This window comes from Terrapene carolina, unplaced genomic scaffold (assembly GCF_002925995.2).
Source record: "Terrapene carolina triunguis isolate 2854851 unplaced genomic scaffold, T_m_triunguis-2.0 Scaffold790, whole genome shotgun sequence".
Taxonomy (NCBI): domain Eukaryota; kingdom Metazoa; phylum Chordata; order Testudines; family Emydidae; genus Terrapene; species Terrapene triunguis.
In genome coordinates this window covers 62311-87683 of record NW_020665141.1, presented here as the reverse complement: position 1 = coordinate 87683, position 25373 = coordinate 62311, and the positions used below count along the sequence as shown (strand labels likewise).

The 25373-nt window shown below is 49.0% G+C and overlaps 1 protein-coding gene across 1 annotated transcript in view; it reads right to left on the bottom strand.

Moving 5' to 3' along the window:
• Window positions 1–842: 842 nt before the first annotated feature.
• MMP11 (matrix metallopeptidase 11) overlaps window positions 843–25373 on the bottom strand; it is a 32624-nt gene continuing 8093 nt past the window's right edge. Inside the window, exons 2-8 of the mRNA XM_024195536.2 lie at window positions 18073–18323; window positions 13519–13662; window positions 12373–12506; window positions 9211–9458; window positions 8140–8353; window positions 4203–4460; window positions 843–2425 (exon numbers count right to left, since the gene is read on the bottom strand). Coding sequence (XP_024051304.1) covers window positions 2292–2425; window positions 4203–4460; window positions 8140–8353; window positions 9211–9458; window positions 12373–12506; window positions 13519–13662; window positions 18073–18323 — 1383 coding nt within the window. The 3' untranslated portion in view covers window positions 843–2291. The remainder of the gene's footprint in view (window positions 2426–4202; window positions 4461–8139; window positions 8354–9210; window positions 9459–12372; window positions 12507–13518; window positions 13663–18072; window positions 18324–25373) is intronic.

The following is a 25373-nucleotide window of genomic DNA, read 5'->3' as shown; positions in this document are numbered from 1 at the left end:
CTGCTTTAACCACCTGTTTATGAGCTTCTCAAACACCTCCCCTCCTTCTTTTATGCCATTCACAAGGCACTAAATCTATAAGGCTACTGACACTCTTCTCAAGCCCCACTTTTACAATCAGTGACCAATGGACTGCAGGGTAGATAAGGTTAACTAGTTATACTACTGATTTTTAAACATTTATATTGCCATTGTACATGAACATTGTATGCATTCCAATGCATTGCTCACCCCTTTCTTACATCACTTGTCTTCTTAAATTGCAACCTCTTCAAGACAGAGACTATGCCATTGTATAGGACTTACTTGCAAGACAAGAGCAACACACAGCCCTTCCTTTACAGCTATTTGATCCTTTCCCAGCTGGGATGCTGCCCTCTTATAAGAACTTTTTCCCCAGCATGCCTTTCTGTATCTGTCCCTTTAAATACTGCCGAGTCAAGCAGCTGCAGCCCTAAAGTAGCCATTTTGTAGCTAGTTACTACTTGCTATGCTTCCTATACTTTCTGATGGAAAATGCTCTTTACTCTTGCTATATTTTTCCTTTTCCTATTCTTGAGAAGGGAATGTTTCTCACAGCCTCAGTTTTGATCTAGGCCTCTCAGTGCCACTGTCATATAAAAGTTCAATAATGACAGCATGACCCAAACTCACCTATACTTGTTGCAACTGGGGCTGCGGAGCAGGTCACAATCTTGATTACAAAAAACACCTTTGTACTTACAGCATAGACAGTGCTCAAGATAAGGGTCTGTAGGTGGGATCTGTTTTAAAGTTGTGGTTGAAAACTATGTTAAAAGAAATTCAGACTAAACAGGGCATAGAAAAAAGACCACATTTATTGATACAGCACAGTATGTATATGTATATATATATACACACACACACACAGTATATATAAAAAGGTTTTATACACATTGTACAAACATTTACATACTTGCTTTGAAGAAGCAGGGTTGTAAAAACAAACACTGAGAAGAAGTAAAAAACATAGACCTGAAATTTGAATGAGGTAAAAAACACTTTAATGCTTAGAGAGAACATGCAGGCCTAAGGATGATAAGGGCCACTGAGCCATAGCTCTTTATTTGCTGTGGGTAGGTTTAAATCCCACTTTGTCTCTGCTATAACTAGGTCTGGAGGAAAGCTGATAAATAGTAAGGATAACTGAGTAGGTTTCTACCCTTTCTTTACTTCTGTTTCTCGGGCAATCAGAAAGGGCCACCGTAGGTTTATTTTGCTAACCAGGATTGTTACAATACATAAAGTTTTGCTATGCAGCAAAAACCATGAGATCTGGAAGCAGATACATTTTTGCTCAATTGGAGATATGGGGAAGAAGATGAAGAATAGCTTGTGAAAGATGGGAAGGTAGATGGGTGAAAATGCACGACCCTCTTTTGTGTACTGATTTTCAGCAATAGGTAGAGAATAAAGAAGCAAAACAAGGCACAAACATTGGTTTTGAATTTGGATAGACTTAACCTGAAATTTTGGTAAAGTTACAGGCATCCGGCCAGTATTGTGGTGAGCTAGTGTCTTAGTGAGATCCCAGAGTTAGTAACAATATATGGAGATATAGGGCAGTGTCCAGCACTGAAACCTAGCACCTTTAAAAACCCCACAGAATATTTTTACAAATCAATACAAAATTATAATGAATATTAGTGACAATACAAAACAAACACAGACATATCAATAGACCTGGGACAAGATGCTGAAATGCAGGGGTCCAAACTCACCTTTATTACCATGGTGAAGCAGCCCCAGCAACCTGGGCACATGTCTGGAATCTGAATTTGGGAACAGTTAAAACTCCCCTTTCACTGCTAGGAAAGTGTCCATCAGTGGAATCCATTCTCAACAGTGCTGATGTCAGGAACAGCAAAGGTGTCTGTGCTGTGGGCAATATTAACACAGGGAATACCAGTGGGATCCATTTTCTAAGTGGATGGGGCCCAGATAACTTTGGAAGCGTGACCCATTCCAGGCTGGTCTCTGGGATCTAAGTGCTGGAAGTGTTAAAGTAGCCACTCAACAGCAATCAGGCTGCATCCTTATTTCCAACACCAAGCTGTGATTGTGGGTCCCTGGAATCTGAAAATGGGCAACCACAAGCCACAGGTCTCCTCAAGCCATTTGTGCAACCCATTGTGTCAGGTGATGGGCACAGCAGGAGGCCAGGAATGCATGTGAGATTTCTCTGGCTGAGAGCATGACATCTTTCAAAGTGACCGGTGGAGACATGGGGAGATGGGAGGGGAATCTGGAGGACACCAGCACCCTTCTCTTCATCTGAAGAAATTGGAGGAGGGTGCACAGCTGAAGAAGTCATGGCTGATCTGGCGTGGGTAACCCTCTAGCACTTTCACCTGCACTGGGTCGAACTTCCAGTAAAGCCGGCCTCTCAAGAAATAGGCAAAACCTGTGGAGGAGACAGAGGCACAGAAAAGTATCAGAAAAGACGGAGCAGATGTGATTTATGGGGCTCTTCATTTTCTAGCATTATTACTCCTTGTATTTATGTCCCATAGTGGACTTCATGCTCAATTTGCCAGTGGGTAAAGGGGTGGCAAAGACCCACAATGAAGGATGGTTCACTAACTAGCAAAGAAGGATGAGGAGGAACTTGGAGATGCTGCAAGCTTCATGTCCTCTCCACCCAGCTTTGTGACTCAGCAGTTGGCCTGGTTGCGGAAAGGTCAGTGAGAGTAGAGGGATCAGGATGAGGCCCTTTATCATTACAGCAAGGACTTGATGGAATAGGTGTAGGATATGGCGGAAAGGATTCTATTACTACCAAGAGATTTCTTTGGGATTTAGGTCATATATTTTCATAGATTCCAAGGCCAGAAGGGACCATTGTGATCATCTAGTCGGACCTCCTGTATAACACAAGCCATAGAATTTCCCTAAATTCCTATAGGAGATCTTTTAGAAAAACATCCAATCTTGATATAAAAATTGTCAGTGATGGAGAATCTACCACAGACTTTGGTAAATTGTTCAAATGGTTAATTATTCCCACCATTAAAAATGAATGCCTTATTACCAGTCTGAATTCGTCAAGCTTCCACTTTCAGCCATGGGTTAGTGTTATACCTTTCTCTGCTAGACTGAAGAACTCATTAAATATTTGTTCCCATGTAGGCTAATCAAGTCTCATGGCCGTAACCTTCTCTTTGTTAAGCTAAATCGATTGAGCTGCTTGAGTCTTTCGCTATAAGGCATGTCTTCTAATCCGTTAATCATTCTCATGGCTCTTCTCTGAACCCTCTCCAATTTATCAACACCCTTCTTGATCTGTGGGCACCAGAACTGGACACAGTATTCCAGCAGCAGTCGCATCAGTGCCAAATACAGAGGTAAAATAACCTCTCTCCTCCTCCTCAAGATTCCCCTGTTTATGCATCCCAGGATTGCATTAGCTCTTTTGGCCACAGCATCACACTAGGAGCTCATGTTCAGCTGATTACCCACCATGACCCCCCCCAACTTTTTCAGAGTCACTGCTTCCCAGGATAGAGTCCCCCAACCTGTAAGGATTGCCTACGTTCATGCACAACATTTCTAAGGGAATCCCTTGGAAGGGGAGGGTTTTAGGGGTTGATACATAGAGAACAGTTGACAATAGATGTATCACTGGATGATGAGGCTGTGTGGTGTCACTGTGCAGTTTTCAGCAAGGAGCCCTGTCTGGGGGAATGTCTTCTGTATTCCCAACACCATCATAAGCAGTGAAATGTTGTCTGTAGTTCTGTCACCTATGTATCTTTCTTCCTTGAGGGTGTAACAACAGGAGCAGGTTTCCTTGTGCCATTCTCCTATTACTAGAGGTTTGGGGAGTCTCTCCATCTCTCCCCTTAAAAAAAAAAAAAGCAGCATCTGCAATGTCCTACATGTATTTCCTTTTAGGGGATAATGGTACTATTGGGGTTTTAGTTGTTTAATCACATGATCTTCTACAGAATTGATGATAAATACCTGTTACACACCCATTGCAAGCTTAACTGGATGATGTCTATACAAATTGTTATATACATTTATTATTATATTTCTCTTATGGATGAAAATTTGCAAAAGTGCTTCACTATTAATAATCCAGATTAAAATAAATGTCCAAATCCTGCTGATTCCCTTCGCACCTGAGATGCAAGAATAACCAAGAAAGCCCATAGGCCTCTATTCCGATCTGCACTCACCAAACTCATCCTGGAAAGCAGCATCAATCTCCTGAGGGATGCCACGCCAGTCGGCCATCCTGCGGGGGTAGATGGTCTCCACCTGGCGGGTGCTAGGGTTGAAGCGCCAGTAACTGCCTCCCTTGAAGAAGTAAATCTTGTTCTTCTCTGTCCCCCACATCAAAGCTGCCTGGACAGGAGAAGCAGATAGGCCCAGCTCCGAGATAGAAGCAGGGCCAGACACGCGTCTCTCGCCATCATAAATCCAGTACTGAGAGCCTGATGATGGGGCAAAAGAATATATAATGACAGGCGTGACCACAAGTTGTTTACAGTCTAATGACTGTATGGTGACCTGTGTGAAATGACCTGGAATCTCAGGACAGTCCCAAACCACTAGCACAACTGGTACCTTTACTGATGGCCATTGGGACGCCATGCATCAAATGGACAGGGGAGAATAAACTCTCATCTCACCTCTAAGCAAGGCTGACGCCAGGGAGAAAATCTACATAGCTACTGCCTTTGCTGTATCTGTTCCTTGAAAGAACAGATGACTTCATTTTCTACAGCTGTCAGGCAGTCTGTCTAGCTTGTTACATGGTGCCCATCACTGGTGTGGGAATGCCTCCAATAATGTGACGTGTACATATGCAGCAGAGAGCGGGTTCGTTTTTTAAAGTGGTTATTGTGGGCAGGGCCGGCGCAACCCATTAGGCGACCTAGGCGGTCGCCTAGGGCACTACAATTTGGGGGGCGGCGGTATTTCGGCGGCGGGACCTTCCGCCGCCTCTGTGGGGGGCGGCATTTCGGGGCGGGACCTTCCGCCGCCTAGGGCGGCAGAAAAGCTGGCGGCGCTCCTGATTGTGGGTAGGCTGATAAAAAAGAACGGGGTTTGAATTTTGCTCTGAATGTGCCGAGGGAGGTCCGAACCCTTTTACCAGCATGACATTTATGAGTCTGTTGAGTTTTTAGTCTAAAGGAAGACAATATATGGGGGGCAGTGGAAATCCATGAAGCAACATTGCCAAGCATAATCCACATCTCATCCACACCTTGCGTCTGTTTTAGTCTCCCTGCCCAAGAGCCTGAGGCTACCATGTGGGGAGAGGGAAGAAGAAAAATGGGCCGCCGTTTATGTGGGGGAGAGAATTAAGTGAGGGGGTAAGGTCTTTGGGCACTGAGAGTCTGTGCATAATGAGTTGTGAGTGATGTGCTCTTGAAGTCTAAGCCTTAAATAGAGAGAAGGCTAGATATGCAACTGCATGTGTAAACATGCGTGTGCAATTATGCACCTACATTGTGCACACCAGCTACTGTTATGGCACATACAAATGACAGACATGTAACTGGTCATTTGCACGATCCATTATGATAACTGAATATGCAACTGCTGTAATTGCACATGCAAACTAATTTGCAGCTGCATGCACATTATTTGAAAATGTAGGTCTAAACCAAACAGTATTGTAATGACTGACATTAAACATCCATTTCTGTGGGACCACATATAACCGGCGCTTCACGCTCCTGCTGCAGTGAGCTGTCCACATGGGGACATCGGTGATGCTGGTGCCTAAACAAGCAAACAAAGCAGCCCTGTTAATGTCAAACTTCGCTAGAAAGAGAAACACAGGAAGGCAAAAAATATATATTTTTTTTGCTAATTGGAAAAAGACCAAATCAGTGGGGAAAAAACATTTAAGTTTATATTTATTGCAGTACTGCAAAGTGTGGAAAATGGAAATTAAATTTAAAATTATGAAGAGTCCTTGAGAGGGTTCTTTTAATTTGTTTATTTAACTACTGGATGTAGCCGGGAATCCTTCAGCAGAAAGTATTGCTTTCTTTTAAAAACCTCATTCTATTTTCTTATCACTCACTGAAAAACTATAGCTCCCTGGCAATGCTTCGGTTGTGGAAACACAAAACAACGTACCCAGTTCTGGTTAGAACTACTTCTAAGAGAGATTGTCCAGATGATGGTGCTAAGGCTGTGGTGGAGGAAAGAAGAACCAACTGTAAACTGGTCAGTGCAAGAACCACCTTCTACGCTGTGTGTTCAGTGTCTAGCACAACGGCCCCATTCTTGGCTGGCCCTTAGGCACTACCGTAAGAAACATGATTAATAATGCATCCGTAAGTACTAACAGGGCTCCCCCTCGGATACTCGACATCCGTAAGTGTGCATGTGCGTTTAAATGGGGGATCTGCATAAACGAGCAAGAAATAGTCAACATAAAATGAAGACAAAAATAATGTTTTGAGTTTAGATTAAAATTGCAATCTTCAGGATTACTCCTAGACATTTCATAGTTTCTTTAAGCAACACTCCGTAGCACTGTTCTAGTTAAAATCCTGCCAGTTTTAGCAGGATGTAGGATAATTCTGGATGCTGAGCCATTTGATATGGTCTGTGATATACTGAGTAATGATATAGAGCACACACACACACAGAACTGGGCAACAATATTCTACCAGCTTCTGGATTTTCTCTATGTAATTTAGAGTTGAAAAGAGGGTTAAAGAAAATGGTGAGTGCTTATCCGGGTGAAACAGGGTAAATTATTATTCTCGGGTTTCAGAGATCCTCAGGAACAAATTTGGTGTCTACACTGTTTTTTTAAAGTCACTGCACTTACCAGAGAATGCATATCTGGCTCCGGGCAGCAGCACTAGGAATGCCAGGGCCTTGTTTAATCTCTGGGCCAGCTCTTGCCACTATAGTCCCCATTGTAAGAGGGAAGAAGGTGTGCAGATGTTCTGCCATGGCTGCAGAGACTCATGCTAGAGTGAGAACTTTGAAAGTGCCCCAGGCGCTCCCTTCTTGCGCCGACTCTCCTCTGATGGCTGGTGCAGAAGGCGGGTGGTCGGGCCATGGCCTTACTACTGTTAGTGTTTGTCAGACTGTTGTGTGCAGGAAGCACAATGACCAGGACTGGCCCCTCAGACAGTACTAGGAGGGGAATGCTCCTAGTACCCCCTCTCCTTTCCTATGCAGCCGCACACACAGGCTTGCTGCAATCTAGTCCTAGGTGTGTAGATTCCTAGAACGTTTGTGTTTGTTTGACAAATTGCACTGCACATTTTTAAGTCCTTGCACTGAAGGAAGTATTGTCCCATAATGCCCAGATGGACGCCAGGGCGTCACTGCACCTGACTGAACTCCAGATGGCTGGGACAATGATGGAAGTCGCTGCAGGCGTGAGCCATCTTTGCCCCTGCTCAGGACTGCCGTTAAAGCACTCCTTGGCCAGACCAGAGAACTGGGGCCATTGGCTATAAAAAGTAAAACTGACCAAGCAAAGGCTTTTATATGATCTCACGTAGAGGGGTGCAAATCAGGAATAGCTCCATGGAAGTCAGTGGAGTTACACCAATGTAAAACCAGTCAATCCGGCCTCTGATTTCAATGTCCAAGCTGAGTGAGATCCAGAAATAAACAAATACCCATAAATCGTGGAAAAATCGATTAGAACTCTTCCTGTTCAATACACTAGGTTTGGGAAACTATTTTGCTTCTAAGTAACCAAGGTGAGAATATTTACCAGCTGGGCAACGCCACTTTAAGAAGAGCTGGCCTGTTCCTCTTCACCAATTTTCATACCAAAATGATAGGCGGTAAGTGCGGCCTTCACTCCTCATCTGTGAGTCAGGCACATTTTCAGAGCCACTAGGCAGAGACTTGGAAGCAAAGTGCTCTTGTTCCAAAGGAGGAAAGTTTGCTATTTGGCTTTGTTTAAAATGAAAGTGAACCCCCGCCTCCCCCCAACATCTGTTAAAATATTAAAACTAAAGAGAGGAAAACAAACAAAGGGATCCTTATATTAGTGGGGTGGGGTTTTGATGCTGCCAACAACATTTTCATGCCCTAGAACCTATTGGGTTTTGTGTCCCCCACCCCACCACAGGAGTTCGTCCTTTCTAGCCCTCCGATCCCATCTCTGTTCTCGCTTACCTTGGAAAAACCAGATATTTCCTAGGGAGTCCTCAAAGGCCGCGTCGATGGAGCTTGGAATTCCCTGCCAATGGCGAGAGGCCAGGGCCGGGTAGCCAGCCTGCAGCTTCCCATTCCTGAGCCGCCACACGTAGTGCGACTTGAAAAAGAACAGCTCCCCCCGGATGGTGGAAACGGCGTCAAAATCCGTGTCACAGGCGTCAGGCTGCACAGACTGAGAACACCGTATGCCAGTCAGCAGGTGCGGCGCTCCGAGGGGCACCCTGCCCCCGTGTCAAGCTCAGGGGGTCACCCTGCCCTGGCCCAGTGTCTGTAGATAGTCACTGCAGACAATAGGGTCTTTCCCAAATAAAATTTAAATCCTCCCCATGCTTCACTGATCAAGACAAGTGCTTGAATCGAGGAGCCTGGGAGTGAGGAGTTTGACTTACTGCATTGCCTGTAGGAGGTTTGCCCCGGGGTGAATTGGGCTCTGTGCCTATATATACTGACTGGTTTATTAACATGACCGGTAACCTGCCCTGGCTACAGCCAGGCAATGCATGCGCAGATGCTGGGCAAGCGTCCCCACACAGCTCTGCTGGTGTCTCTCAGTTCTGCTCGGTGATACCCACCTCTGCTGACATTGATCATCTTTGCACAGTGCTTTGAGATCTGCCAGTGAAAAGTGCTGTAGAAGAGCTAGGTATCGTTATTACTGCAGTCCTCGGGCCCCTCCACAGCTCTGCCAACACACTCCTGCCTTGACCTTCATTGCCCCCGCAAGGAAAAGCTTGGACTCCTCTTCACCAGGAACTGCCAATCATGCTAACCTGTGCCAAGCTAGGAGGTGGAAGGGGGTTCAACTGCAATCAAACCCCTTTCACTTGTCATCTAACCCAGGCCTGGTGTAACCAGCTCCCAGGGCAGTGAGATTCCCAAGGAGTCCCCCATTCTCCTGCTTTTCTTTGCTGTGGTTTCCCCAGAGCCTCACCAGGGGGTGATTCTATGAGAATAAAGTTGGGGTTGTCTTAATACTGTTGGGGGCACTTGGTAATAGTGGCTTTGACGCAAGCATTGCTGGTCACTCACCCCCACGTTGGTGATCTCGTTTGTTTCTATGTCTGGTGGGTTTGGCTCTGCCTCCTGTGTCGGGGTTGGCACCGGATCGGTCTTTGGTTTCCCATAGAGGTACTGGATGCCTTGTTTGTCATCCTCACTTAGGCTCAGCGGGTAGCGGAAGATGTAGAAGGGAGACATCAGTGACTTGGAGACAGCAGTGTGCTGTAGGCCCAGGACGTGACCAAATTCATGAGCAGCCACTTGCAGTAGGTCAGTCCCTGCAAAGGGAAGAGGGTGCAGGGATTTTTCAGTGTGCTGGAAGACACCCAGGATGGGCCGGGCCCTCACTGTTCATTCCCTATGGTGGGACCACAAAAAGTTCAGTGCAAGAGGGAATCTGCTTTTCAGGGAGGTCCAGTTGGGTTGACCATAGTCCAAAGGGGTCTGTCGATTTGCCTCATGTCCTATAGTGAGCGAGCACCTCAGGGGGTTGAATTCAGGACCCTCCTGGTTCCCAGCTCTTTGTGGTAGCGCTAGATGCTGTGGCATCTTTAAGGGGGCAATCCCAGCAGCCATGCAGAGTGGTGGGGGTGGGCTGGTTTTCCAGCCAGGGCTTTGGAACCGTGTGAGTTGAGTCACTGTGAGTGTCTTCACCTTTCCCCGTGTGTTCGCCTGCACAGATCAGCAAGTTACAATTCTGCCTCATGTCACCAGCATAGGGGCCAATGGCCCCAGCTCCCAGTAGAATCTCCCCCCTACTTTTGGAGGGAAGGTTCTGCCTTTGGCACATCTGTGGGAATCTGGTCCACAGGAAGCAGACACTAAGGCGGTGCCCAGTTAGATCAGCTTTGCACAGGGGGAGCATCGTTCCTTGATTAGCAACTAGCATGGTGGGGTTCACAGCAAGACACCATCCAGTGGAACATCTGGTGTGAAGCAGAACTACGCCACCAGGACCACTCTGAGAACAGCAATTGTAAACAAATGGTGCCACACAGACAGCAGGGGGCGATCACATATTGCTTTTTGGAGGTTTGTCGTGAAAGCATGAAAGGCAAAATAAATAAACCATTTCTGATGTTTTATCCAGCCCTCCCCCCCCCAGACTCTAATAGATTTAAGGGAGGACATGCTTAGGCATAAATTATTTGAAAGTATCTTTAAAGGGAACGTAAAGGGATTCAGGTATGTAGAAACACAGACCACACTTGGGAGATCTCCTTTAGCGCCCTGCTGATTGCTTTCAGGTTTTAAAATTCTCAGGTAAAAAGACCTTAAAAGAACAAATTAAGCAACAAAGACTGTGAGGAAGAGTCCTAATGTTGTTTCCTTATGAGCCCAAATGCAATTAATTCTTCCCTGGTTTCAGTCAGAAATCTCCAGGTTGCAGCCCCCTTGGAAAGAAGAGAGTCAGCTAACTGAGCTGGTGTGTTTAGTGCATGGGCTACTGCCCCAGAAGGGAGAAGGAGCAGCTCCCAAAGGAGGCATGGGCATGCTGCAGAATATTCCAGTGGGATGTGGTACGAACACCTGGGAAAGTGAACTTGGCTTATCTGCAAATGAGCAGCCCCCTGAAATGTGTTTGCTCAGCACTGATGCAATTGAAGTGATCACATCTAGGTCAGTTGAGAATCTGGGATTTCTACCTCAGTGATTTATTAAACACTTTCGAACAATCCTGTTTAGATTGGCAGACTCCCCACTCTCTGCTGTCCAGTATTGGCAGATCCGCTGTGCTCTGCTCCAACTTTATGGGGTGCTGAACAACAGCGCAGCTGAAAAAAAATCTTTGCCTGGGAAGAGCCATAATAGAATGGCAGCGTGGAGCCAGGAATGCCTGAGGGCTAATCCTGGTTCTGACAATGATATGCTGTGTGACCCTTGGGCAAGTCACTTATGCCTCTCGGTACTTTGGTTTCTTTGGCTATAAAATGGGGATAAGGATATTCCCCTACTTCAGAGAAGGCTTGCAAGGGTTAATTAATGTTTGCAAAGCTCTGGGGGATATTAAATTGGAAGAACATGCTAAGTGTGATTATCCCCAGTTATTACTGAAGCCACATATGAAAGAGAGTGAATGATGATGGAACGTGGCCTGGTCTGTTTCAGCAGGGTTTCAAGCTCTCCTCCAATACAGGATTAATGAAGAGGAATATATTAGGACATTTTTCAAATGGCTTATCTAACTTCCGAGAGAGTGGTGAAAATGGATTGCAGATGTTCCCAGATTCTCCCATTGCAAAACTGGTGGGAAGTACCTCAGATATTTCAAAAGTTACTGGTGTTTATTTATTATCCAGTGTTGGAGTGTGCTTGATGCTCAGACAAAAAGACAGTCCCTGGCCGCAGGGAGTTTACAAACGGTCAGTAAAGTCAATGGGGAAACTGCCATGGACTTCAGTGGGTGCAGGACTGGGCCCCTAAACACTGACCCGGACAAGGCAAGCTGTACAGGGAGGCCCTGAAGGGGAGGTGTTAGCTTAGTTGTCCCCACTCCCCCCTTCTTCTCCCTGTAGATCATGTTGGGGTGGAGGAGGGTGATAGATGGGAGTTATTATCTGTGCATCTTGCAGAAGAACTGAGGCCTTAGGCAGTGATGCTGCTAGATCTCAAGATACTGTATGTATCTTGTGAGATGTTATGGCATTAATCCCTGAACGACACAATGATACCAGCCTGGCTCTATTATTAACAAAATAGTTTTTACTTGATCTGGAAATCAAGTCACTCTCTCATATCGACCATGAGATGTTGTGTGGGGGTCAGCGTGTTCCCAAGCCAAAGTGAGAGATTGGGAGCCTGCGTTGTTTCCCTTTAGAGACTTTCAAGATGAAAGGTTTTGGAAACAGACGGTGGACAATGGGGACTGGGACTGAGACCTGCCAATTATACAGGACTTTGGCAGAGAAACACTCCACCCCACTGTCTGGGGCTTAGTTTCCCTTCATCTCACCTGTTTTATTTTCTAGCGGTGGCTCTTTGAGTGACCTGGTGTTAGAACCCCACTTAACTGTGATTGGAAAGAGACAAGGACACAGACCATGTGAAGTGCCCCCGGTATGCGGACAAGCCTGTTCCGACCTCTTCTCTATGAATTAAACGATTTTTACATTTATCAGGGGCCTCCCCCTCCCCAAACACACACACACACACACACACACATCCATGCCTCCATCTGAATCCACCACACACCTAAGTTGTTCCCAATGGTCCAGGTCTCATCGTAGTCAAAATGGACATCTCCTTCGCGGTGGGTCTTGGGGAAGAATGCATGCGCCAGGATGCCTCCAGGCCCGTCAAAGGGCAGGTTATCGCCATGCCAGTACCTGGAGGGCAAGCACATAGCAGTTCAGTGAAACCGCACTTGGCAGCCAGGGTGAGCCTTGAGAACAGCACCTCACGCTCCCCACCATTCAACTTCGAGCCCTCCCTCGTGTCCCTGCAAACCTCATTCTAAGTAGGGAGGCCGAACCGTCGCACAAGCCCAGGGCCTTCACACCAGGCCACAGATGCTATTAGTTTCTCATCGGTGTTTGTTCCTTCCCCTGTTCAGCTTTCATCAAGCCCATAAAATTCAGGTGAAGGCTGATCAAGCTACTAGCATTAAGGCAGCACAACTGAACTGAGCGAACACATGGAGTCTTCCTGGGCCAAATCCTCAAGTCCTCCCCCGAGCCAAACTCCTGTTAACTGAGGAAGCCCTGGAGAGAGGTGAACAGTGCAGAGAAGTGGAGACAAACACACTGAATACAGCCCACATCCTCCTTTGGATGGGCTCCACAATCCCTTTTATTGGCTTTGTGCAAACATTCATTGGAGTGAAGTTTTGCTCCTGCAAATATTTTGCAGAAAGTGAAGTGCAGGCCTGGAGTCAAGATTCATTTATCCAAGAAGCTAAATTTGTTTTGGGGCAAAAGGTCATTCAATCCGGGGGGAGACTGAAGAGCTGGAAGCAGCCAAAACAAACACTTGTCAGCCAGGGATCTTTGACCAAGTGGTAGCATAAATTAAGCGGCGAACAATTTTCAATAATAAACAAATTAGTAAAATAAATGAGTATTTGTTGTATGGTGGCACCCGATCAGGGCCCCAGTACGCTAGGTACTGTACATGGACATAACAAAACAATAGCTCTTGCCCAGGCAGCCTACTACCTAAATAAGGAAACCAAAGTTTGGAAACAGAACATGGGACTAACGTCAGTGAATAAATAATCTGATGCCAATAGTTGGACCCGCTCCAGTGAGGACTGTGGGATCTGTCCTTTTCACACAAAGCCCAATGGGGGAAGAGGGGCATTTCCTTTTGGATTAGAACATCTTCTCCTTCCATGCTTACCTTGTGAAATCAATAACTATGTCGGCTCGGCCCTCGTGCACTTCGGTAAAGGTTAATGGTGTCACGTCACTCCAGACTTTCAAGGCTTCCGCAATGGTCCATCTCACTTTAGTGTTCACAAGTTGCCACGGGAATCTTATAATTCTAAAGAGCAGTAGATACCGTATTTAGAGGTACTGCCCATCATAAGAACATAACAATGGCCACACTGGGTCAGACCAATGGTCCCTCTAGTCTAGTAGCCTGTCTTCCAACAGTGGCCGGTTCGGCCAGATGCTTCAGAGGGAGTGAACAGAACAGGGCAATTTATCAAGTGATCCATCCCCTGTTGTCCAGTCAGACATTTAGGGACACCCAGAGCATGGGGTTGCATCCCTGACCATCTTGGCTAATAGCTATTGATGGACCCTTTCCTCCATGAACTTATCTAATTCTTTTTTGAACCCAGTTTCCTTTTGGCCTTCACAACATCCCCTGGCAACGAGTTCCATAGGTTGTCTCTGTGTTGGGTGAAGAAGTACTTCCTTATATTTGTTTTAAACCTGCTGCCTACTAATTTCATTGGGTAACCCCTGAATCATGTGTTACGTGAAGGGGTAAATAACACTTCCTCATTCACTTTCTCCACACCGTTCATGATTTTATAGACCTCTATCATATCCCCCCTTGGTCGTCTCTTTTCCAAACTGAACAGTTCCAGCGTATTTAATCTCCTCATATGGAAGCTGTTCCATACCCCTCATCATTTTTGTTTCCCTTCTCTGTATCTTTTCCAATTCTAATATATCTTTCTTGAGATGGGGCAACCAGAACTGCATGCAGTATTCAAGGTGTGGGCACACCATGGATTTATATTGTGGCATTATATTTTCCATCTTATTATCTATTCCTTTCCTAATAGTTCCTAACATTCTGTTCACTTTTTTGACTGCTGCTGCACATTAAGCAGATGTTTTCAGAGAACTATCATCCCAACATCACACAATGGTCAGTGTCAGACTGGCAGTGTCATCACAGGCATTAGCAGCAGCAGGGAGTCCCATCTATAGTAAAAAAGGATGCGACCATCTTCTGTTAACATCAAAACACCTCAGCCAACATAACCACTATCACACCAAGCCCCACACCAGAGCAATGAATCCTGATCTCACCTGCAAATCACTGTCAGTATTAACCACAATGCATTCGTTGTCACCACAACCACCATTAGAATGTCCATTACTGCAAATGCCACCATGTCCATCATCATTGCAATCCGCACTAATTTCATCTAGTGAGTCATTGAATTTCTGTCATCATTACACTGGCTGCAAATCACAATTTCATTAGACAACAGGGAATGTCCTCGCCGCAAATCCCACCATCAGCCTTCCATTATTACCAACAATCTGCCACACACCATTGGTTCGCCCAGGGCCATGAAAACATAGTAACAGGCCTGGGCTTTGCCACAAGAAGAGGACACTCTAGATCAGATGCAGTCTGTATAGCTCAGGTCCTAGTATACAAGATACCAGGCTGAGTCCGAGGTGGTACAAGGAATCCTGCCTAGGTGGTTTTGGAACAGCTTTGCAGACATGTCGTATTTTTTAGGAGGGCTTTGGAGGAGGAGAGGGAGGCTGTTTGGTGAATGTGCTGGAGTGAAATGCTGCAACACTACTTAGAAGGGGGTATAATCCCTCCAGTCTACCCCCACCCGTAACTCTGTGTTTGGATGGGGTGATTTCAATCTCTCTAATCTCTGCTGCAAGGGCATTTTATTCCCATGAGGTTGGTGCTTGTTGATGTCAGCAGATCCCTTCCACTCCCCACCAAAACTACCATCCTGATCCCTAAGGGATTGATTCTGCGACCCTTTATCACAGTGAACAGCACATTCACGAGCAGCCCTATTAAAGCGAATGTAGGGTGGGGGGTAGATGCTCACGCGTCACTGCTCTGCAGTAGAAGTAAGGCCCCCGGAATCAGACGCTAACTCAGCATCCCTGCTGTAAACAGGGACAGGATTGTCATTCCAGTGGAGAGCACAGTTCAGGGAGGAGGTAATACACTAAACATTTCTAATGTACTACGCCCTCCAGCCAGGTCATGTGTGCATCGGAGGCTTGGGTACAAGTCAGGGAACATTTGCCATTGACCCGAGGCACCTTTGACTCCTCAAAGCCTAGGAGGGAGTCCCAGCCGGCCCATCCTACCAACATTCAGTCTGACCATCAGCACAACCAATGTTACAATGTACTCATCACCGCAATGATCACTGATAAAGTCACCAGCAGCGTCGTCGTCATTAATGCCACTGGTCCCTCACCCTGACAACTGCTTGCATCGCCATATTCGCTGCCAGCACCATCAATCGCTACAGCCCTGCAAGCGGGACTGTCCCCGAATCACCTGGAAATCCCCAGATTCCCCATTAACTCGCACTCCCTGCCCCTGACCACAGTGCAAGGACACTGCGGTTAGAATGGCTACAAGTCATGCAGCACCACCACTCCCACCGGGGAGGTTACCCTGGCCTCCATAGTGAATTTAAACATGCTCGGTGTCTGAGTCAGGTCTGGCCCAGAACAATCAGCGAATGAGACGTCCTCCATCTAAAACCAGTGTAATGGAGTGAGAGACAGAACAAACTGCCCCGTATGGAACAGAACCTGCAGGACAGTCGCGATGGGTCTGAGATGGGTAGCTTTGCTGTTAAGGACATTCTGCTTCTCCTTTTCCTGCTAATGCACCCCTCATTTATGCCAACCCCCCAAGTCCTCCCACAGATCCCTTCTGAACTGCAGTGGGCTCTGCTGGCACAGGGAGCTACAGCTTGCACCTCCATGCACTGCCTGGGGTGAATCAAGCCCACATCCAGATGTGCTCAGCTGTGAAAGGGGGAACAGAAGAATTGCCATACTGGATCCAGACCAGCGTCCCACCCAATCCAGCATATATAACAATAACCAGCACCAGATGAGTCAGAGGAAAGTGCAAGAAAAACCCCACGGTAGGCAATTATGGGATAACCTGCCCCCAGGGAAAGTGTCCTCCTAAACCCTAGTAGTTAAAGGTCAATCCAAAGCTTTGCTTTATTTTTTTAAAATGTACTATTAGAATTCTAGCTGCTCCTGTTGCCCATGGAAACATCTAACCCTTTTCCGAATCCTGCTAAATTCTTGGTCTCAACACCATCATGTGGCAATGAGTTCCGCAGTCTGATTGTGCACGGACTGCACGTTTTGAATTTGCCACCTTTCAGTTTCAGCGGCTGTCTCCTGGTTCTTGTAGTATGGGGAGAGCTGGATGGAAGCAGAGGGAAGAGACATTTCTGGAAATGCTGCCTGCTCCTGGGAAACGGGAGGAGAGTGAGAACTCGGGTATAGGTGTAGACTCTGTGTGGATTTATTTAGTGTGGGGAGGTGCTCAGATACTAGTCTAGATAGATTCCTAGACACACCTTTGCTAGCACATCTCTGAGCTAGTGTATGGACATACCTACCCTGTGTGCTCATGTATACATGGGAGTTCTCAAAGCTATGGGAAAAGCTTTCAGCTCCTAGCATCTGGCTCATGCTGAAGGGAAATGCTGTTTCACTAACCGGGGTGCATGAGCCCCTCATATCCCACACCCTGTAACTCTGCCCTTGCATAGTGTGATGCTTTTAATCTCGGATGCAGCAGGATTTTTATTCCCAGGCACAATGTTGGTGCTTGTTCATATCAGCAAAGTTTTTTTCCCCTCCGATGCCAGGGGCCAAGGATAAGAGGAAGCCTTTCCACACTTCCCTGATAGTCTCCTGAGGCTATTGGCTTAGCAGCATCCCCTGCGCTCAGTTAAACGCATACCCGGTGAAGACATTTCTCTGGGCCCTATCAAGATGCACAGGAGCACGGTCTCCTTTCCACATGTGCATCTTACTCCCTTAGGCTAACAGAGGGGAGAATAGGGAGTGTGAGCTGGCCCTTAACCACATCCAGCAAGCTCCTATCCGAGAGCACGTGGTGTGATTTCGGGGACACTGAGGCCATGTTTGTAAGCACTTCAATAAACGATGACTAGACTGGGGTATTTAAAATAAACGCAGAGGGAAGCCTTGGGAAGGGAGGGTGTTGTGTGAGCATGTGGGACTGGTGCCTGGTGGGGTGTGTGTAGATGAGGGCTGGAGTGTTTAGAAGTCTGAGCGAGTGGGGGGGTGTTAATGAGTGTGGTTGTGCATATGAGGGAAGGAGAGTGTGTGGCTGTGGAGGCACACATGGATGGTCAGAGCAGGGGGGCGTGCGAGTAGCCTGGGGATGGTGGGGTGTGTGAGTGGCTGAGGGTGTGAAGGCTGTCATGTCTATGGTGAGCATGTGTGTGAGACAGCGTGGGGCTAACTGGTGTGTGTGGAATATACCCTTGTCACCCCAGCGCCCTGCACCCTGTTTCTTGAACAAGTTCCCCAGCTTGGACAGGCCCATAATGGGCGAGGCTCAGCGGGCGAAAGCACCAAACAGAAAAGCTCTTTTAGGAAGAAGATCCTGACCGGCACTCGCTCCCTGCTTGTGACTTTGGTTCTGGGCCTGCCTTACTTGTAGGTCAGGTCCGTCTTCTCCCAGCGTCCTCCCGACAGGACGAACCGCTTCTGCCGGTTCCGCCCATTCTGGCCGTCTGGCAGGGTGGGTAGGTCTGGCACACCGCAGCGGGGTGGGTTCCAGCTTGCTGCCGGCCCGTCTGTGCCCCTGGAGAAGCCCTTCATGGGGACTCCAGTCTCCATGGTATTAACTGAGGAGGAAATCCAGGGATTCTGCTCCTTCCAGGCGTGGTGTTTCCGAGCCCCATCCTAGGCAAGAGACAAACAGAGCTGTGACTTGCGCAGATAGCAGGAGAAAGCATGGCATATAGATAGCTACACAAACCTGTCCACTTGCCAATGCCACAACAACCCTGCCGCAGTGCCGTCCTGCTGCATTCCAGCCATTACACCACCCTCCCGCCCCCCCCGAAGACTCTCTTTCAGGTGAGGAGCCTCCTTACTTCCCACCACGCTGAGCAGCAAACCCACCCCGGTCTTGGTGCTCTCCCTCCACTGGGCTCTGTTACTCTCCAGGCCGGGGTGCACCTGCTGCAATGCCAGTAAGCCACAGCAGCTCCTGGTCTGTGTTCCCTTGGCAGCGGGAAATGCTTTGGGCAGGAACCAGACCCTCAGAAAAAGAAGGGAATTGCTAGGCAGTAAATTCCCCCATCCACGTCTTTTTCCCAGTTGGCTGCTCATTGTCATTAACCACAAGCACACAGTTCTCGGGAAATGGTTTAATTATGCACCTCACTCTCCCTTGCACTTGGGACAGAAGCATCTCCGAGTCTGGATGCTGTGCTGGGGGTGCAGAAGCCTCTGCTTTGCCAGTGGAAAGCAGGAGGCTGGGCAGAAGAACACGTGGATTCAGAGGGAGAATGGGGGGCCCCACACTGGTCTCTCCTATCCCCTTGTTCCCCCTTCAGCATTTTCCTATCGTTTCTAGCATCTGCCCCTACCTATGGAACACGACTCCTGGCAGCCACTGCTCAGTGCACGGGCATTAGCTGTGGGATCCCCCACCCTGGTGACTGTAATGAAGTGCCCCTAACCTGTGTCCTACGGGTTCCCAAGAGGTGTCAGGGGTCAGGACCACCCTGCCCATCCCATATTGCTAAATGGGAGGGAGATGCTCCCAACTAGATGGGAGGGGAGCACCAGGAGCGGGTGGGTCCTGGCATGGGAAAAGTCATGAACCACTCTTGTGTGGTGATGATGATGATACTTAACATTTTATATAGTGCTTTTCATCAGCAGCGTTTTACAGCTAGTGCCACCGATTAACCCAGCCGTCTCCCCGGAGAGCTCAACCAGTCCTACAATTCTCCATTTGACAGCAGGGTCAGCTGGGGTGCAGAAAGCTTAATGCCAACCTATTCGAACGTGGGTGCCTAAAAGTAAGCGACCCAAATCCACAGCGCAGCCAGTGGGAGTTACACGGCGCTCAGCCGCTTTAGAAAATCAGCCTTCGTAATTCAGGTGCCCAAACGTGGACTCAGCTGCTTAATTTTAGGCATCCACATTTGAAAATGTTGGTCCAAGTGACGTGGCAGAGGGAGTCAGCGTAAAAGCTGTGGAGTCCTGCCTCCCAGCCCTACGCTCAGGCTATTCCACCGCCCTTCTCTTACAGTCTCTGCACAGCCTGCTCCGTCCCTGGCAGCGGCTAAGAAGTTATAGTTGATGTAGTTCCAGTAGGTTACAAAGCCCACTGGTGTCACAGGAGCATACAGCAAACTCTTTCGCTGCTGCTGACTCTTGGATTCTTCCCTCCAGGGGCAATTACCGGGTATGGGAGATATCCCTTGGGACACGTTAGAAGCAAGACCGACGGGGCACGATGCTGAGGTGAGGGAAGCTCCCTTTATCCTGAAGGAATCAGGGTCCTTGGAGCCTCCAAGCTCTGCCCTGCCCATTTGTTTCCTATAGTTCTCTAGTTCTTAGTCTAGTGACTTAATTGGGACCCCTCTGTGCCGACAGACTCACACAGCCTGGTGTCTCAGGTGCCAGCAGACAGGCCGGCCCCCTGCATCACCCAGCCAGGGACCTTACGGTCAGTGTGGCGCGGCGCTGGCTGGTTTGCTACGGATGGAGCTGCAGTTTAATCCCATGAATTGCCATCTCTCTGTTCCAGCACAATAGTTCCATTCATGTGGGCTGTAATGAAGTGTGAAGCCCTTGGCATGAATTCCACTATCACGGCTAACATCTAGATCACAGCACCGGGCCCTCCGTATGGGCTGCAGGGATGGACACAGGAACTTGGCAGGTCACAGGAAGGCACATGGTAGTCTCGCCACTCATTGCTAGCATTATTCCACCAGCCCGTCCTGCCCTGCCGCAGCCAGCCAGACGCTCCTCTAGCTCGGCGGCTATCACCTCCTGCGGTCCTTGTCTGAGAAGCCAGACTCAGTCCTCAGACTGAGTTACTCAATCTTACATCCCAAAGCGCTTTGCAGGCCACAGCAATCGCCCCATCCCCTAGCTCCGGGAGGATGAACAGCACCCAGGAACACTGTGCTCAGCACGTAGGCCCAGGCCCCCAAGAACAAGTCGAGCTTTTAGATGGTTTATGAGAAAGAGGAGGCGGGGATGCAGGTGCATCCCTGATCGGTCCCCTGGGCACTCCTCTCACACCAGCGGCTCACAAGAGCAGAGCCTTACAGAATAAGAGGTACCCAGACTTTTACAACAAGGCTGGTAACAAGATGAGCTGTCAGTGTATTGCTGTGCTGCTCACCAGGGATGCATGCTAAGGACTCGGAGGCTGAGTCCAGGGCAGTCCCAGACTAATGGGGCTCTCTCTTTGTCAGGCACCGTGCAGGCTGCACCAGCTAAAGGGTGCTCACCTCAGACGCCGGGGCAGGACCTGCTACGCAGCAAGAACAGCTAGAGATGGAGGTGTCTGGATTCCGCAGGCCTAGAAGGGACCCTGCAAGGAGCATCCACAGGACTGGTGCAAAGGAGAAGGGCAAGGGGGGAGCCAGTGAATTGCACAACAGAGATGAGCCCCAGTGGTGGCTGGGGAGTGGCCTCTGGCCTCAGGGCCCCTCGTGACTGCAGGACAGTTGGCAGAGTCGTGCATGTGCAGTCCTGGGCTGGTTTGACTAAAGAGGGACCCGCAAAGGAGTTTTACCCAACTGAGCTTGTGCCCTTCTGACATACAGAGAAGGCCTGGAAGGAATTTTTCCCACCTGCTTGTTTGGTTTTTTTATTAACCTTAGTAGTATTAGGATCATCCCCCCTGGTTTGCCCTGGCTTTGCTGGAGGAGCTGGTGGGTCTCTCGATGGTGGGATCTTGTTAGCTCCACTGGTGCAAGTCCTGGTGGACATGGGTGGCGGATGGAGCCCCCCTTCAGGGAGGCTAGCCCCCTCCCACCTCACCCCTTCCTCCTGAGAAGCCCCAACCCCCCCTGTCCTGTGACTGGAAGACCCCCAGGCCAGTTGGGGCCCCGAGCTCCCTCACTCCCACCCCACGGCCAAAGGAGCCCTGGGCTGGCTGGAGGGCCCCCCCCAGCCATGCCGTGGCTCCCCTCTTGAGACCCCAAGCCACTCTGAGTTCTTCCAAAGAACTTGAGCTTTTTATATTCGCCATGCAGGTCCTGGGGCAGCTGAGGAGGCAGTGTGTGTTATTCAGATTCCTGGGTTCACCAGTAATCTCCCTGGAGTCCAGGGATGAACCCAGGAAGCTGAGCAGCACATACCGCCTCCTCAGCCACCCTGGAACCTGCATGGTGCACAATAATAAGCAAACGCTTCCCTGCAAACTCCGCAATCAGCGGCCACAACTGTGCCAAGGCAGGCTTAGCCTGCCCTGGCCTATTATACCCACTGCCTATGGTGGTGGAGGAGATCATCCTGCCCTGAGCTGTGTGGTGGTAGAAATACCTGTGCCCTGTCTACATTAATGGTCAGATGCACATTGGTGCCGGTCCAGAGACAGAGGGGAGGAGTTTGTCTCTCCCCTATTCCGAGGCTGATTTGGCTAACTTGTGCCCCTGCTGCAATGGGCCACTGCAGCTATCCAGAGCCACAGGACCTCTGGGCTTACCCCCAGCCTGCCCCCCCCCCCCCCGCTCTGACCCCACCCCGACCTGTCCCCTGTGCACCTCTGCCAGGCTTTAGAGCACCCTGCACTGCTGAGCGAGAGGCCAGAAGAGCAGCACGGAGCTGACGGAGTTGGCTCTGCACACGGTATACGGGCCCCTTGTGCTGTGTGGGTTTCTACCTATCCTGTGGCTCCCTCTGCACCAGCATAGATGGTGCAGAGAGACTTCACTGCCACAGCCAATCTGTCCCATCACTGTTGCCATTGCTGGAGCTGTCCGAGTGTTAGCACAACCATAGGAAATTCCCTGGAAACCACTGGTGTTAGCCACAGCCAGACACGCAAAGCCACCCAGGGGCTGGCTGAGAGGCTGGTGCCATTTGCCACGGAATTCTCTGGAGACTTTTCTAGCCAGAGATATGAACCTACTTGGCTGGACTCATCTCTCTGGTCACCGGAGACACATCCCTGGCCTGGAGCCTTTCGAGGGGAGAGAGGTGGCTCAGGAAACATGCCCTGCTTGTCGATGGTGGATTCCACCCGCTACTGCACTGAAACCATGTGCCCGGCAGTATGGGCTCAACCGGGCTCGCTTTGCGCACTGGAGCAGGGACGGGGTAGAAGACCTGGCTGTCGGCTTTGATGTCGCCTCGGTTCCTCTTCTGTAAACCGTGATCGCCCCTCCTGACCTGCAGCTCCATTAGGAGTGCGCGCCGGGGCTGGAATGCTGCTGCAAAAGCCTTTCTTGGCAGCTTTGCTTTCCTAAGAAAAGCATTAACTACTTAGCAGTGTCAGGGGCTTCCCTCCCCCTCCCTGATCTGGAGGGGAGATAAAATTCCAGTGGGCCAAAAGGAAAGAGAAGCCATCACAGCTGAGGAGCAAAAGCTGCTCCTGGAGCCTGTGAAGGTGGAGCCTGGGGCCACGGAAATCAGCACCGTCTGCGGAAGGGAGTACCATGCATCACTCTCAAGCAATGTCTGCCAGTGAATGTCACGATCCTCCCTCCCATGGGGCTGCTGGCAGCAGGCTGGATTGTGAGACCCTTACTCATGCCTGGGGGAGTGCCTTATTCCGCCAATGGTCCCCCTGACTGCCCATGGGTAGGTTGCTTCTTACTATCAGGGTGGCCCTATGAGTCTGTCTTGCTCAGGACAAGGAGGGAGGATTTATGCAGCTAATTCTCATTGGCTTTTATACGACTTTCCAAACCCTCCCACGGAGCACAGACAAGAGCCCGCTAAGAAGGGGATATTCACTGCCAGGGGTTTGTGAACTGATGTCTCCCAGCCAAGGGAACGGGGCAAAGGATTTGCAATATGGAGTTTGGGTGACTATCCAGCTGTATATCCCATACTGGCGAAAGCCCCAAGTAAAAGCCCTGGGGACACTAATGAGCCAAGGTCTCTGCCTTCTGTAGGTATTTCTCCCTCGTGGGGCAGGCTGCAATGATACACACACAGGGCTAAGCAGCACATTGGGAGGGTGGCCTTTGAAAAATGAGCAGATTCCCAGCAAACTGTGAGACTCCAGCCTGGAAAGAGAGGGAAAGGTCTAATCCCAGGGGAGAGCAGACAGCCCCACAAGGAACAGGCTGCCTGCTTGGTTCTCCCAGGCTTTGCACCGACATCATCACGTGCACACGGGCACATTGCAGAACATGACAGACATCACATGAGGCCACATGGAAAACAGCCAGGCTCCCCAGTCAGTGTCCCATCCGCATTCATGAGATACAGTGGACCCTTAACCTCTCCAGTTAGGGGCAGGGCAATTGTCCCGGAGCTGGCATGTAGAGATCACAGCGTTCTGCATGTAGAGGTCAAATGCCGTGTCTGGAAGGAGGCTGCAAACAGGGCAGCCCCGCCACAGAGACCCAGGAGCAGCAGCAAAGCAGGACATTTTCTGTCAACAAAAAACTTGACAACAATGAGGCTGCTGGTGTGCAAAGCCCACTGCCCGTCCTGCTGACCAACACCCTCTCATTGGTTCCTTGCGCTCCCACACTGGGCTGGCTGTCTCCACCTGATGTCTTGTCTTCTACTTAGACTGCCCTCATTGGGGCAGGGTTCATTGCTTTGTTCTGGGTTTGTACAGCACCTTGCACAATGGACCCTGGGACATGACTGAGGCTCCCAGGCATCACCACAACACAGATACCACATTGACATCCTTGTTCCCAGCCAGCTGGGAGGGGCTTACTATCCTGCAATCCTGGCTTAGAGCCGTTTAATATTGGATACGACTCCTACTGGGGGGCTATAGCCTGCCCTGCAGGGGAACAGACTCGGCTGGTTTCTCCCCCTCCCCTCCATCACTTACATTTGTGATCCCACCTTCAAGGTGGAAAACCCAGTGACTCGCCCTCCTCCAAGGAACCTGAGAGTTCTCCTGCTTTCCGACCTCCAGACTGGCCTTTCTGACATACTTCACTTCCTGGCATGGACAACCCTGACAGTTAGGAAGCCCTTCCTAATGTCTAAGCTAAATCTCCATTGCTACAATTTAAGCCCATTGCTTTGCATCCTGTCCTCAGTGTGGTTAAGGAGAACAATTTATCTCCCTCCTCTTGATAACCTTTTAGGTACTTGAAGATGTTATCATGTCCCCTCTCAGTCTTCTCTTCTCCAGACTAAACAAACCCAATTTTTTTCCAATCTTCCCTTGCAGGTCATGTTTTCTAGACCTTTAATCATTTTTGTTGCTCTCCTCTGAACTTTCTGCAACTTATCCGCAGATTGGAAGAATTACTTCTTGTGTCTTGCTTACAATACTTCTGCTAATACATCCCAGAATGATGTTCGCTTTTTTTTGCAACAGTGTTACATTGTTGACTCCTGTTTAGTTTGTGATCCACTGTAACTCCCACATCTTTTTCTGCAGTTCTCCTTCCTAGGCAGTGTGGTTGTAGCCATGGTTGGTCCCAGGATATTAGGTGGGTGAGGTAATCTCTTTTATTGGACTAACTTCTGTTGGTGAAAGAAACAAGCATTCAAGCTCCACTGCTACAATCATCAACACACACCCCAACACACCTTTCACGATCCAGGGGTCCTACACATGCCTATCACAACATGTGGTGTACCTTGTCCAGTGCACTAAATGTCCCAATAGCAACTATGTAGGTGAAACCAGACAATCACTGCACTCTCCAATGAGCTCACACAGGAAAATGAGGAAAAACAAACCACCACCTCACCTGTGGGTGAACATTTTTCACAAAGCGATCACTCTATATCTGACCTATCAGTCCTCATCCTCACAGGGAACCTGCA